Below are 16,464 nucleotides of genomic sequence, written 5' to 3' on the forward strand. Positions count from 1 at the left end.
TCCCAAATCCTAGATATTATTATATGGGGGGTATATAAACAGTTCTAAGCGATAGTAACAACTCCGGGAGCGTCGGCGAAAAAAGCCTTTGCGAGACATGGTCACACACATTTTATATATATATATATATATATATATATATATATATTAGTCGGTGTTGCCAGAACTTGGATGCAATTATACATTTTGCTCATTAGGATTAAGCTAGCCGCAGTTAAAAGTGTTTTAAGTGATCCACAAGGCGCAACTTCGTGTCGCACACACTTCAGATGTCAGCATTCATTGCAGCAAACAAATGCTTGACATGCAGGTTCAGAAAGACATCTTGCAGCAGGTTGTTGCTGTTACACCATTACATGGAGTACTGCCTTGTTGCCTACCCGCCAGGTGAGTTTATTCAGAGGTGCATCCCCCCCCCCCACCCCGGTGAATTAAACTTGCCCCTCCCAGATACAACCTGGAAATTTCTATTATTTGGTGTAGTACATACAGAGCCTAGCCTTCTTAAATGGTTGCCCATCTGGTACTGACCAGCCTAATCATCGCTTAACTTTGGTGATCTGGCAAGAACCGATGTGTCAACATGATTGTGCCATATATATATATATGGCACAATCGTTGACACATCGGTTCTTGTAATTTCTCTATTTTCTGTATGGTTGTTCTAATATCTTGGTCCGATTTTTGTAAGAAAGTTCCATAGTCGTTTTCTTCCATCTGTGTTTTTTTTTTTTTGTAAGTACTTTCAACTGATTATATATATATATATGTACACACACTTTAAATTTACGTTTCAATTATCACAAAAAGTCAATTCACAATCATGATATTTATTTTTTAATATATATATGCAAATTTTTGTTTACTTTTTCCATAAGACATACGTGTTTCATTGTGGTTGCCACACACAAATTATTACAGACAGTCACATATAAGTGGACGAATAAAAACGAAAAAAGAAAATTGCTTCAAGGAAGGAACAAAACATTAATTCTAGAAATTCAAAAACACTAAGAAATGATGTCAGAGGAAAGATGACGCCACAATAAAAATACACTATCACATGCCGAAAAAAAATTTCACGGTGCCATTTTTGAATAGAGCTAGAATCAGTTATCAACTTTTTCAAATATGAACTTGGTAAACTATCCCATATATACTAAATTCTATCTAAAAAATATTTTAAGTGCTTATATAGGTAAAGAAATTAAATAAAATCTTTTTTTTTTTTTTTACATCTATAGAGATAATATGGACACTAAACTGGAAATTATACATATTCCAAATGAGTTGCGGTGAAAACTTTCCTTAATTCATAAATCAGAGTAACCGAATATATATATATATATATATATATATTATATATATATATATATATATAATTCTTTACTATAATAATTAAATACCTACAGACACTAGTGTTTCATCCTTTCAGGATTCATCAGTGCAGGGTGTCATGATTAACGCCAGTCGAGAGATTCGAACCTTGGCAACAGAAGTCATGTCTGGCTTCATTAGCAAGGATCCAAATCATTCGGCTACCGATAACCACGAGAGATAGTTGAAATTAAACATTTATTCTTTTAAAATGCTTTTAACGTCGATCAGAGTGATCTAGTCATTATATGACGATCTATGCATATGAGCTAAGTTGACTGACTTATTACAATTGAATGTGCTCAAGTAAGTTTGTTAATTTAAAGAACAAATGAAATAGTCCAAGGGCGATAACTCAATTTAATGGTTTAAAAAAAGATTTATTCTTAGAATTAAATTCACTTATATATACACCTGCATACAAGTACTTCATTGCATATATATATATGCATGCATTCACACACATGCACATATATAGATACATATGTATTTATACAAGTTCATACATCTATATGCTCCCTCATTTACATACTTGCCTAATATCTAACATATATACACACATTTACACGCTAGTATCTCGTTCACTCATATGCATATATCCTTGTAGACATAAATGTGCTCACATATATGCATTTGACTTCATGTATGTATATATATGTATATGCATGCATCTATACTTATGCACATGTCCACTGCATATATGCATACTCACTCGTCTATGTACTCATTAACAAACACCTAGTCCTGGCTACATGCATACACACCAACACACGCTTATGCACACATCTACACACATACTTCTTAATACAGACCTACACAGCCGTACACATCTGCATACATATGCAATCATGCACATACCCTTACATACGAGCCCCCAGGTTCAAGTACATATGCAGGTCACAAAACATATACACAAGCACCAGTCCACTCTTATTTAAATTCACGGTTCTCACAGACTTGAAAAGTCCTTGAATTTTTACTTGAAAAGGCCTTATTTCTATTATTACCTTGAAAATGTCTTGAAATGTCTTGAAAATTGTACTCTTTATTGCCAGTAAAAATTTGTAACTAAATATTAAAAATAAAATCGAAATAAATCTCCCTCTATTTTTGTTTTCATCTATAATTTAATATTTTTGGAGGAAGGGTGGCTGCCATAAATAAAAATTCTTCCTTCTGCAGATGGGACTTACCTTGCAAAAAAAAAAAAAAAAAAAAAAATGTGATAACCTAAAATGAGGCTGGACGGGCCGAATAAAATAGACAAGATAGTAGCAATCTCGGTTGGAAATTTAAAAGCCATAAAAAAATTAATATTTTAGATGAATTTAAGCATTTAAAACCACTTTAAAAAACACCAAAAAATGATGCAGATAGGTTATAAAGTAACTGTTATTGTCTATGGTAACATTTATTTATTGTATATTTGATTTTTGACCACTTTTTCGCATCATTGTGGATTGTAAAACATCCCAAATTTTGTTTTGAAAACTTGAATTTTGTCTGAAAAAAGCCTTGAAAAGTCCTTGAAAATTGACATTGAAAATCTGTATGAACCCTGAAATCTAATTCTTAATTATTCTCTTTTCCTTTTATTCTGGTTTTTGTAAGTGCATCCAATAAAACTTAACACACAAAATGGCAGCCTCATGTTGTTGAAAAGACTTCAACACACGTGTAGCTAGAAATGTAAAAATATAAAATATACACCATGTTAAAAAAATAAAACCAACACTTCATATCACATTGGGATATTACACACAAGCTATAAAATGTGAATATAATGACATGTTATCATGATAGATGTTTATCATTTTAGTTTCTTGTTTTATTTTTTAGATTGTGCATACAACAGAGAAAATACAGAAATCATTTGAAGCCACGACAGACGACCCAATTTGAATATTATAATACATAATTCTGGATTCTTTCAACTTTTTATAACATAATAAAGATGTCTACATCTAATTTGTCAGTCTTTTTTTTCTTTTCAAACTTTTCTCTATAAAACTATGAAACAACTTCATATGTCTGTATTTATCGCATCTATGTAACTTTCAATTATACCTACTGAATTTTATTATTCGCTATTTTTAAAAAATATCCTATTTAAAAAATGTAATTACAATATTAAATCCATCAGAATGCATTTCAGTTTCCTTGTAAACAAGTTAGCTATTTTAAAAAATTTTTTGTGGAAATCGCTCCAGATAAGGTATGAAGCCACTTGATGTAAGGAGCTTTAAAAAATAAATAAAGTACTACTTTAAGGTCAAAAACAAGTCAACAATATGGATACATTCTGAACCAAAAAATAGCAATTTTTCCCCTTTGTCAAATATCAATCATGGAATGTGAGGACTTAATGGAAAAATAAGAGCAGCGAGAGTTAAGAGGATTTCCTTGAATAGTTGGAAAAAAATATAAATAAAAAAAATTGTTTCCTTCCAAAATGTGAAAAAGAATTTGGAAACATTTGAACAATCAATCCCAACACAAAATACCTCTTGTCCTTTTGGTCAACAGAAATGGCTGTTTTCTGGTTGACATGTAAGTAGATGCTCAGTGGAAAGTGACATCTTTTGAAACGATATAACCAACACTAATGTTTTTTTTTTAACATTACAAACAGTTTGTGTTATGTCGATTAATCAGACTATTATTCTCATCTTGAGTGTTATTAGCACAACGTTTCGGTCGCTGCAACCTGCAACCTTCTTCAGATGTTGAAAACAGACTTCTTTTTCTCTACTAAGGAAAAGAGGGTTGGCTCTGCATTACAAGAATTCGACCCTTGGGTTTGTGAGTGGGTCCGTAGATCATAAGGAAGGTTCAAATCTTCAAAGGTCACTAAGATATTTTTTAAAGGCTTTCCTATGACTCAATTTTTTCGGGATATCTATACTAATTGTTAATATTAGTGAAAAAATGTTTTTCGAAACAGGATTGATACCCATGCACACACATATATATATATATATATATTTGTTTTTTTTTAAACACAATGGGGTCAACTCCAATGAAAAAAGTTTTTTTGTAAAGTTACCTCCCTTGGGCTGGGCATATATCATGTTTGTTCTTTTTCTGTGAGTTTGTGATTAGGGGCGTCCAAATGCAGTTTAGTTTGATGCTAGAATGGCTAATGATGTTGTCATTTTCTATCATATGTGCTGCCTCTAAGTTTTCTGACAAACAGTTGTTGGCTTTCTACTGCTCTGGCTGTGATGATTGAACCAGTGTTGCATGAGTCCAGTGATAAGAAATCTGGGTACTTGTACAGTTTAATCAAGACATAAAAAATGAAAATATCGGAAAAAAAAGGTTATATTGTACGTATTCGTTATGGAACAAAGTTCTCCAAAAAAAAAAAAAATTCAATTAATTTCATCAAGTAGTTTTTATTTTACAGCGAAAAAACAATGTTATGATACCGAGCAAAAGGTTTGGTTTTTAAGAAGAAAAGCTATTAATAAAGATGGGGAGGGAGTGTCGGCGCTTTAATTGGAGTTATCTCCCTTTGGCGTGTTCAACAAATTTCGTAATGGCTGACTTCAACACGCTCTCATAAAAACGTGTTTTTCTGCTGTAAAAAACAAAAAAACAAAACTACTTGATCAAATTAAATTAAATGTTTGTTTTTTTTTTTTTTTTTAGATCTTCAGTCCAAAACGGATATGTACAATATAATTTTTTTTTTTTTTCTCTCGATATTTTCATTTTTGAGTACCTTGATTAAACTGTACAAGTACCAAAATCTGAAATGAGTGAAAACAATGTTAGGATACACAGAAAAAGACTATTTTTTTCCTTCTACACTAGTTGCACAACCAAGGTATGAGAGTCTAGTCTATCCTACTATTTAACCCATAGCTGGGAGGATGATATATTAATTTATACCTTTCCCCAAGGGTATGACTAAAATTGTGATAATCTCTCAACAGAACAAATGCTGAGCTTATACTCATTACACCACGCCGCTTCCAAACTTAAAAGGTGATAAGTTATTTTGAACTATCATCTCCTATCATAGGTAAAAAATAAAAAAAAAATTGCTGCAATTAATAAAATCTTAGTACTAATGCAGATTAGGGACCATGTCATCATCGGCATATTTTGAGCAGATGACATAAACTGCTAGAAAATGCTAAATGAAAACTTTATATTTTCTTTGTTTCATGAAAACACTGGCCGATTTTTAAGGTGCTCAATAAAAATTTCTTTCTTACAGAAAACAGTGGCCAATGTTTAAAATACTAGCAAATAGTTAAAAACTAAGTAAAAAAAACACAATTATAATTAAAAACGGTCATCATATGGTAATTTGATTGCAAAAAATGATACAGTTTACGGACTGTACTTAAATGTTATTCAGAAAGCGATTCGTAACATAGGGAGGAGAGGGCTTTTAAACTATTCTGCTCATTCACCTAATAATTTGATAAACAAAACATTGTAAAAAAGAAAAAATATATATAAATATATATAGTTTGCCAAGTGTTGGCTGCTACAATTTCATTAGCTAAGTGCTTTAATAGTTTACATAACCTGCCTGGAACATGCCAACAATAACGTGGTCCCTATTCTGCATAAATACTGAAATCTCTTCTAAAGTAAATTTGTCAAGCTTCAGGTTGTGCAGTTTGAATGTTAGAAGCTTCTGATGACGGTCAAAAGATTTTGTCGAGTTTCTTGAATAATGTTGGCCGATGTTGTCTCAGAAATAAGATGAGATAAGAGAATATAAGCTGCATGGGATTGGAAACTAAAAGGTGTTAAGATTTCTGTTGCAGATAAATAGGTAAAAAAGAAAAAGTCCAACGCCATGTATATACAACAGACATTCAATCAAATATGATGATGTATATATACCTTCCGACTTTGCTAAAGGTTTAATATTTAGACCTTTATTGTTTTGATATTCATAAATTATTTACCTAAGAATATATATATATATATATATATATATATACAATCTGTCTTTACTTTAAATACGAGGGTTGTTCCAAAAGTAAAGCCTCCTTTCTGTCTCCAACTTTTTACTCAAAAAGTTGGAGAGCTATGAAGACTGAAGTGGTACCATTAAAACAAGCAACCTTTTGTGCACCAGAATTTATTTTACTACATAGTTATCATCATTTTCAACGCACTTTTGCCAGGCATTTAATGACATCTTTATTTTTGATGCACATCCATGACAGGGGTTGCTTTCTCACACTGTCAATATCTGCAACAGAACGATGAAACTTTCAGGTTATGAATGCATAAGTTCGCTCATTATAACAATGCAATTTGCAATCCCCGTTTTATCCATTCGAGCAGAATAAAAAAAATAGGAGGCATTACACCCCTTCATACTATTATGGCAAGTGTTCTTCACAATTATCTTATCTAGTCTTTACTCCCTTTGTTCCAGCTCCTTTAATGTCAATTTGCGGTTTTGATACCTCATTGTAATACAGCTTTCTATTCCATTAACTTTTTTCCAAGAATACCTACAATTCTTTCTGCTGATTCTTTTCTTCCTTCTTATAGTATTGGTCTTTTCAAGACATCTTGAGTCTTTGTATCAGTCTTTTATTAGCTCTTTACATCAAATGGCTTCATGTCTTATCTGGAGCGATTTTATAAATATATAATTCAGATATTTACTGATGAACCAAACGAAGTTTCCATGAAAAAGTTTCTTTTCTAGAACAACCTGTCTGTGAAACAAGATATCATGAATTTGCTTCCCAACTGACTACAGCACAGGCATCTTCAAGTCTTATGTTAATAAATACTTGTCAAGCCGTGCTCTTGGAGAATCAATTCCTCTTAAAAAATCTTTTTCCCATCTCTCTTGGTAGTGATCATCATTCAATTATTGATAATCTATTTAAACAATCTATTTAACCTTTATTGAGTTGCCCCTGAGCCGTGATAAGTGATTATCTATTAATAAAAAATAAAGTTACACCACTTCTTAGACTATGATCATAAGAACTAAGACAAATGGATCTAAATAAATTATTATATTGGGAAGACACTTAAAATTTAACATACAAAAATATAAAATACTTACACTTCACTAAATAAGTCCCGGGCTTGACATATAGATGTCACTATTAATTTAAAAAAAAAAAAAAAAAAAAAAATGCATATTTTTTTTTATGAAGTACTAACCTTCAAATAGAACACACGAAAATTTGAGCCCAATCATATTACTAGTTTATAAATTAATTATTGTTGCAAATTTTCCAACTAATGGAAAAATTTTAATTTCTTATGTTGATATATAAGCATTGCTTTTTGAGGGGGGGGGGGTTACTGTCCAAGCACAATGCAATGGCTTTGTAAGTATAATTCAGTTTTTGCTCCAATGGAAACAATGGTTATAGGGTGGTATGCTGACTTTAGAGGTGGTCATACATACATAGATGATGAATGTTCAGATTGTGAAAATTCAACTGTTGTCCCGGAACACATAATTTTTTTTTAAAAAGGTCAGCAAACTCGATTAAGCCAATCACAAATTGAAGTCATGTGATTAAAGCAGGAGTCGACAATATCAGAAGTCGATGTATTCACCATTTTTTCCATGAACATTTGTCAATGAGAAAAGTGTGTTTTAAGTGGGTGCTGCATTTGCTTACAGTCGATAACAATGAAAAAACATTGATAATTCAGAGCATTGTAACAGTTTCAATTCAAAAGGTTTTGTGTCAATATGTGACACAGTGGATGAAACATGGATTTAACACTTCACTCTAGAGCCAAATTAGCAGCCAGTTGTTGAGTGGATGGCAGCAGGTGAAAGCCATCTAAGGACAAATATCAGCAGGTAAGGTTTTAGCTTCCATATTTTGGGATTCACAAGGTATTTTGTTCATCGATTACCCTGAGAAAGGAAGAACCATCAAGAGTGAATATTATATAGAATTGCTGATTAGTTTAAATGAAGAAATTGCTAAAAGACACAAATGAAGAATAAGTGTTCTTTCACTCAGATAATGCACTGTCACAAGTGAATCGCAGTAATGACAAAACTACATTACTTGAATTAAAGAGATTTGGCTGCTGAGGTTATATATATATATATATATATATATATATATATATATATATATATATATATATTACATACATTATATATATTTGTTGTTGATGGTTAAGTGAAAATAAGTTACTTGGGAGTAATGCCAGAACTCATTTCACTCTAAATAATTTACCTGACTGAAAATCTTTCTTTTAATAAGAACAAAGTAAAAGAAAAATATTTCAATGCGATTTAACAAATTTCAAAGCAAAAATGAAAAGATTAAAGCATACCAGTTGATACTGCTGACAGAATAAAAATGGTAAAACTGTAGCTCTACATACTTTCCTCATTCACAAAAAAAATAAAATAAATGATATACAATTTTTCTTTTCAGACGACATTGAGTGTTTACAGTCGTAATTGACATTTAACAATCACATTACACTCATGTTGTGCACATCTTTTGTCTCTTAAATTCTTTTCCATATTGCCACCAGGACTTTTTTTTTTATAGCTTTCAACTTTAAATTTGATTCTGGTTTCTAACCACATTTTTACTCAACCATTAATCACTATGTTGATAAACAATTTATTTATTGTATAGTTGACCATCCTGATCAAACTTTAGTATAAAAAATTTCAGCGCTTGTAAATTTTCAACAGAAAAAAAAAAGTGAAAAAGCCCAAGTAGCTTAGCACAAACAATAAAGAAATTATTTTTCAACCTACATGAATATTTTTTTTTTTTTGTATTTTTAAGTATTTTGAAGCACTCTTATTGACATGTCTTTCGAGTCTTGTAAAATATTTAAAATAGCATCGGATTTTATTCAAAGTGAAACCCCAGGGTTGTTAAAAATTTTTTTTTTAAAAATCACCTAATACCTGTCACCAATCAGTCCAAAATTTAATTTACAACTGATCTATATATTTTTTAGGAGCTGTATTTTGGTTTAATTTTCGATTTTTGAGTTCTTTTATGACCTCAAGGTTTCATCTGACACCATTTTGAATAGCTCAGGTTTACAAAACTAAGAAAGCATCAATAAAATCTATACTCCGATAAATTTTTTTTGTGTATTGATAATCATGTTAAAAACTTTTTTCTATTTATTTAAAAAGAAAATACAACTTTTTTATATCTAGATTGTGAAATTGCATTCATCTGCAAAAGATATAACTAATTGTCATATTCTTTTAAACATTAATTTTAATCAATTCTCTATAAGTTTTTTTGGTTTTCTTATGGGGTTATTATTTTTGATTAACTATTACAAGTAATTATATTCATGCAGATATTCTACATGATTTACACTCATGTAATATATATATATATTATATATATATATATATATTTAATTTTGCCTACTCCTCTTTTTTGCCTACTTAAAAATTTAAATTTTGCCTACTCCTCTGTCAGTTTTTAGTCTACAAACATTAAACTTCACATATAGGGTATTCGAACCCATGCAAAACTTTATATCTGGGTTTTAGCCAGGGAAAATCAGTACAAAAGTGTGAAAATTAAAACAATGGAATTTGCCAGGTGAAGGTCGAACGAATGTGCATGTGTAACGTAATAGCTTTTGGTTCAGGTTTTAATTTTTAGCCTTGCAGCAAACATGTCTCCATAGGTCAGGCATCAACACCAAAGGAAAAAGTAAATTGTAAGCTAAACGTTTTGGTTTTGATTCTCAGTGGTGGCGCACAAGTGATTTTTTTAAAAAACTTTTTAAATCATAACTATATATTGGGTCCAATATAATATAATGAATATGAAATCTGCATTAATCAAAATATCATATTTAAGCGTATTTTATGAATGGGCAATGCCGGGTGGCCTGCTAGTATGTAAATAAAAGCATTTTAAAATATTTAAAACATAACAAAATAATAGAAAAGTAACTTTTTTTTGCCTTTGTTAATTGTTTTCCTTTTTACCACTTTTTCTTTCCGTTGGAAATTGTTAACAATTCCCAAAGTTTCAATGGTAAAAGTCATTAGATAAACAAAGAAAAAAACATATCTATCTTAAATCTTATGACTAACCCTATGTCCAAGTGGAAAAAAAAAAAAAAAAAAAAAAAAAAAGAAAGAAAAGCGAAATGGAGCAAATGGCACATAAACATTTAAGTCAATATGGTTACATATTCTGAGTGGTATATTGTCTCAGATTGACAATTTTTTTATACTAAAATTTGATTAAACAGATTGTTTGAGACCATTGAATTTTAGGAGCTGTTAAAAACACAATTTCGTCTGTAAACAAAAAAAAAAAAAAAAGAATTTTAATTATTTGGACAACTGTTCTCATCTTGAGTGTTATTTGCAATGTTTTGAGTGACATAACTTTTGAGGAATAAACATTCAAGATGACAGCAATAGTCCAAATAATGTAAATTATCGATCTCAAAAATTTAGAAACAGAAAAAAAATTTTAGGCTACAAAATGGGGGATTACTTTTGCATATAAAGTTAATGTAAAATAATCACCTGACCATCAAATGACACCAGGCCATATAGCGTTTTGACAAATGACACCGGACCATATAGTGTTTTGAAGGACAATATAAACAAATATTTTTAAGAAAATTTACATAATTTCTTAAAAATTCTCTGGTACATAAGTAGACGACCATTTTAAGTTAAATTTATATGCAAAAGTAAAGTTTAAAATATGGTTTCATTCAGTTTGCTTAATCTCTGTTACGGACATTTTTCTTTTGTTTGCAGGTAATCACCTAAAAAAAAAAAAAAGAAAAAAAAAAAAGAAAAAAAAAAAAAGCAGAATCTTATTTTTAAAAAATGAATTAGTGCAAGGCTCCAATAATTCTAATGGTTTCTTAAACTGAAAAGAGAATTTGGGGAAAAAATAAATGATGATTTTCAAGTTGTGTTTTTTTTAGTTCCGGTTCCTGCTGATTGTTCTGCATGATAGCAAATGGCCTGGAAAAGTCTCTTTTGATTAATGTTTACCAATTTTAAAATAAGCAAACGAACTTGACTGGTTTGTAGAATAACAGGATATTTTAAAACTGGTAAATATTAATCACCGGAAACTTTATAAGAGTATTCATGATAAAAGAGGAAGGTCAGCAGAAAGCGAAAGTAAAAAATAAAATAAAATAAACAAGTAAAGCCATAAATAATTAAAAAAAATTAAAATCCAAATAGCATTACAAAATAAGCACCCTGTCTGAGTTAAGTAATGGAGGTCAATTTTATTATGATTTTTTTTTAATGATATTTTTGGCTTGCAATGTTTCTATTTTGAACAAGTTTTTGTTGGATGGTCTTGATGACAAAAAATATTTTAAGAGCTCAACTTCATAAAAAGAAGCCTTTAAGGAATTCTCATTTTTAAGCACAAAGGTGGAGCATAGGAAGAGATAAACCAGCTTTGAATCCTAATAACAAGTTTTGTTTTTTTGAGGTGGAAGGAAATAAAAAAAAAGAACTGCATAAAAATATAGATCACCACATTTGGATTATGATTATCAAAAATGACATTTTTTTTTAATTATTGATTACAATGAAGACTTTGCTATCACACTTTTATTGTAAAATGGATATTAACTTTAATTCCTTCTTGAAACATCATTTCTTGCCGTCTTTAGCATAGAAATTCTTTCAATTACAGTTATAAAGTCAATATGCGTTTTTACAATGCTAATAAAATAGAAAAGAAAATCGATGAAATTGAGCTATAGCGATTCCCGAACAAAAGGCCAACTTAACAACATTATATTTTATAATCATCACTATTACCAACATAAATTATTTTAATGGAAATACAGCTTAAAAATTAATCAAAAACAGTTTATTTTGCTTTACCTATTCATTGTGACATATGCATTATAAAATTAATATTTTAATAGAAGGTATAATATTGGAACTGAGCAAAGCAGCCATCTTGTTTAGTCAATAACGTAAACAAAGATGGCTATAATTTTTATTATTGGAATCCTTGGAGATGAGTAATTTGTACATTTATTGATTTTTGTAAACTTATCTTCATAGTTGTGGCTTCACAACGTTTCGGCCAAATATTACTCTGGCCTTTGTCAAGTGGCTAACCATGACAGGATAGAAATGCTGAGTCTCCTAACTGTATCCGCAGTAATTACTGCCTTCCTATCTCGTCATGGTTAACCACTTGACGAAGGCCAGAGGAATAGTTGGCCAAAACATTGTGAAACAGCAACTACGATGATGAGGATAAGAGTCCACAAAATTAAATAAATATACAAAAGATGGCTACTTAGCTCAGATCAGATATTTAAGAAAGTTAAAATGCTTGCTTTCTATTAAATATTTAATTTTAACAGATATATACCACAAATGAGTAGGTAAAAAAAAAAATAAAAAAAAAATGATTTTAACTAATTTCCTTTAAAATAATTTTGTCAGTAATACCATACAATTACCAAATTGTTTTATTCTTTTGCCCAGACTTAGGGTTAAGGAAAGGCAGGTGCTTGTTTTTTTATACTAAAGTTTGATAAGATGATTTATCAACATAAAAATGGGCTAAATTCTGATTTTAAAACTACTGAAACAAGTATAGGCAATCATGTAGTATGGTTAGCAGCAGGGACATCGAATAATATATAACAATTTTTACCAAACGCATTAAATTTAATTTTCTACCAATCTGTATAGTTTTAAAGTTCTGAAACTTTTTAAGATTTAAAAAAAAATAAAATTTCAACACAAGATTTCATCTACATCTTTCAGATCAAGAATTCAACATGGTCGACTGTAGTTTCATATAAACAAAGAACACACACAAAAGAAGATTACCTTAATGCTAACCATAAGCCTGACTGGCACCCGCTCGGAACTTAGGGTTAATGGTAAGGCAAATGTTTTTTTCACTATCTTTTAAACCTTAAATTAACGACCACCACCAAAAAATTGATGTCATCTCTGATTGGTGTTTGAATAAGTGAAATTAACGATAAAAAATTCAAATATGAATCTTATACAGTTTCAGAATTTTAAAACAATACAGATTGATAAAAAATTAAGGTGAATCAGAAGAACAGACGACTCTAAGTTCGCAGAAGAGTGTTTGATAAACAAAAGAAATCGCATTATACTTTTTTTTATCTGACACTGTTTGCTAAAGACTTCGAGTCACTCATTCTAAAAGAATATTAATACTTATGCAGAATATGAATCGTGTTATTTTTGAAATAGGATTTTCATGTTCTATTAATTTTACAATATCTTTTGTTTATTGAATTGTCAGGTGAAAGTAAACTAGAATACAGTTACCCACCCCCATGTTAAGAATTTTTTTTTTAATAACTTAATTATTTTAACAAGGTTCGCATTCTGCATAAGTACCATTTAAATTTTAATGCATTTAAAGTTATATTTCGATTTCCCGTTTGTTTATGATTATCTAAGAATTAAATTTTATTAAAAAAAAAAAAAAATGCGAGGCGAATTTAACAGTACCATTAAAATTCAAATTATTATCTACGAGATAGTTAAAGCTCAATATCACATACAAAATTATTTTTGCTGCTTCTTTACAATAAGCGTGTCGTCTTCAGGGTTACCAGAAAAAATATTTGAAGCCTAATCTTTCAGAAAAAAAGATCAAATTGATAACTAGAAAAAATTTCCAACAAAAAAGACAAATTGAACATTTGAATTGTTAAAAGAAATAACAGAGTGTGAGAAAATATATAAACATTTATATATTTTATTTATTTTTTTTTTATTGTGTTTGTGTAGATTGGTGAGGTTTTAAAATCGACGCATTTTCAGGTGACGTCCATTTTCAACAATTACGTTGATTTCAGTGTTGCAGTTATCTCCCTAAATTAAAATTGCAACTTTGAAAAATTTTGTTCTAAATTATTTTTCAAATGAACCATTTTCGTAATTTTTGGACGCCACAATACCAATGTACAGAAAATAAATGTTTATATATTTACGCACACAATATTTCAATTTGGCATTTTTGTTTGTGAAAATTTGGCTAGTTATGAATTTATTTATTCTTTTGGCTTCAAATATTTTTTATGGTCTAGCAGCAACCCTGAGGACGACTCGCTTTTGTAAAAAAAGCACTTTTTTATTCGATAATTGTGTTCTCAAATGTGGTAAAACCGACACTAATAAGCAGATTTTTTTTTTTTTTTAAAGGAAAAATTTGGACAATTGCAAAAGGGAGAAAAAAGAAATGCCACCTCGTGTTGTTTTTATTTGAGGGAGGCGGGTATTTCCTCCACATTTTTAACAGGCACTATTCTTAAGAGTAATGCCGAGGCCTTCAATTTTAACTTCATCATAAATCCAAGCTCTTTCACATCGGCATTCCGTGCCACATTTCTCAGAACCGCATTTTTTACAAGGGAAATGGCAACCGGGACAATCGGTCTCCAAACAGTCACAATAATCTTTACCGTTGGACAAAAGGGCGCCAGCCTCGTCATACAACTTCTTCGACTTTCGACTCGCCCTATAATTACTAGCATTATGGTTGTTATTAGTAGCATTCAACGCTGGTTTACCCCTTCTCCTCTTAGTTAATATGTTCTTTCCGGTTCCATTGTTGACCGTAGGTTTAATTTTCTTTTTAATGACGGGTAGGCTACTTCTACCCGATCGCGTCTTCATCGGGTAGTCGGTTTTCTTTTCGGCGTTTTCGTCCTCTTTCAGTGGCATTGTGTTTTTGGCCTTCGCTAGTCTTTGTTTTAAAGACGAAGAAGATGAAGAAGAAGAATCTATCAATAATTGTGATGGCTCAGTTAGGTCGGCAGTTGTTTTCTTTTCGTAATCTGATGATGGTCGATCTTTTTCAGGATCGTTTTCGTCGGATTTCTCTTCTGGTGTTGGTGTCCGTTTGTTGTCATCGACGACGTCGTCGCCGTTGTTGTTGTTGTTGTTATCCGCTTCCGGGTCATCCGGTCCTTCCTCAGAGGATTTTTGTTGGCGTTGTAGCAGTTGACGTCTGTTACGGGTCAACTTCATATCAGAGGGGACATTTTCTACATCATACTTTTCCTGTTCGGCTACGGATTTCGACATTTTTATATCTTAATCCTCTTAATCTTTAGAAAATGTTTCTTTCTTTTCCTTTTACTTATTTCTATTAAATAAATTCGTATCTTTATATTTTTCACTTTTTTAAATAAACAAAACCCGACGATCTCGAAGGATTTGATGTAAGGAATTGCCTGTTATATTTAGTCTTTTTTTCCTGGGCGATTAGCACCTCTTCAGGTTATTATTATTGAATAATTACTCCAACTGACGATACTAGAAACCACTTCCCTCCAGCCTCGATTCATCGTGTTCAACAATATCAAAAGAATTCGTCTGTATTAAAAAAAATAAACAAAATAGGAAAGAACGTTGGAAATGTTTTCTGATTTCTGTTTATGTAGCTCTTCAAAGCATGGCGTACAGAGGTAGATTTAGTCATATAATTCGTTCTCCTTTTATTTTCTGTATTAATTTCTTACTTTTTACTTTCATTTTGCAAATTTAGCCTTTTTTAAAGCACTTTGGCCTTTTTTATTATTATTTTGGCTTGATCTGATTATTTTATAAAATAAAATAATCAGATATTTTATAAAATAAAATAATCAGATAAAAGGCAAAATAAAGTAAAATTTTACTTTACTTCCACCTAAATACTTACCTTTAAACTGATCACTTTCAGAGGTTTTCAGGTATGCTGAAAACGAATATCACATTTAAATTGAGCATAGACAAGTAGTTTTCCAGATATTAAGACATTGGTGGACCTGTACGAGAGTGCCTACCTCCTAAAAATGCATGTTTTTCAGCTTTTCTTGGGTGTTTTTAAAAAGTTTTTTTTATCATAGATTACAAACGTAAGTACTATATTATCAGAAAAAATTTGAAAAAGAAAAATTAATGACTTTTAAGAAGGGGGTTCACTTTCTCGTTATAACGTTCTAATCACGTGACACATCAGTAAAGAAATGGAACATTATAACGAGAAAGTGAACCCCCTTCTTAAAAGTCGGTTATGGTATAAAGATGAGGTCTGATAATCCAGCCTCGTTATCAGTTCGGTAAAG

At 30.6% G+C, this 16,464-nt stretch overlaps 2 protein-coding genes and 1 long non-coding RNA gene across 3 annotated transcripts in view; 1 reads left to right on the plus strand and 2 right to left on the minus strand.

Annotated features, from left to right (window-relative positions):
• The window catches only part of LOC145285983 (uncharacterized), a 37,379-nt gene extending 34,034 nt beyond the window's left edge, over positions 1 to 3,345 (plus strand). Inside the window, exon 5 of the mRNA XM_080134573.1 lies at positions 3,217 to 3,345. Coding sequence (XP_079990699.1) covers positions 3,217 to 3,279 — 63 coding nt within the window. The 3' untranslated portion in view covers positions 3,280 to 3,345. The remainder of the gene's footprint in view (positions 1 to 3,216) is intronic.
• Positions 815 to 8,463, minus strand: LOC145285986 (uncharacterized). The gene is made up of 2 exons (XR_013869088.1): positions 2,892 to 8,463; positions 815 to 2,333 (listed from the first exon to the last, which is right to left on the minus strand). It is a non-coding gene; the product is annotated as an uncharacterized LOC145285986 (long non-coding RNA).
• Positions 8,464 to 11,590: 3,127 nt separating this feature from the next.
• LOC145285984 (uncharacterized) lies at positions 11,591 to 15,863 on the minus strand. Its single transcript, XM_080134574.1, has one exon. It carries the CDS (start codon positions 15,440 to 15,442, stop codon positions 14,648 to 14,650), a length of 795 nt encoding a protein of 264 aa, XP_079990700.1. The 5' UTR covers positions 15,443 to 15,863; the 3' UTR covers positions 11,591 to 14,647.
• Positions 15,864 to 16,464: the final 601 nt, after the last annotated feature.

Source organism: Euprymna scolopes, chromosome 10, assembly GCF_053919585.1.
Source record: "Euprymna scolopes isolate OS-2025 chromosome 10, ASM5391958v1, whole genome shotgun sequence".
Classification (NCBI taxonomy): domain Eukaryota; kingdom Metazoa; phylum Mollusca; class Cephalopoda; order Sepiida; family Sepiolidae; genus Euprymna; species Euprymna scolopes.

What these genes read in the sequence shown, in the direction of transcription:
- LOC145285984 (XM_080134574.1), bottom strand. Translation starts at nt 15,442, where the DNA reads ATGTCGAAATCCGTAGCCGAACAGGAAAAGTATGATGTAGAAAATGTC.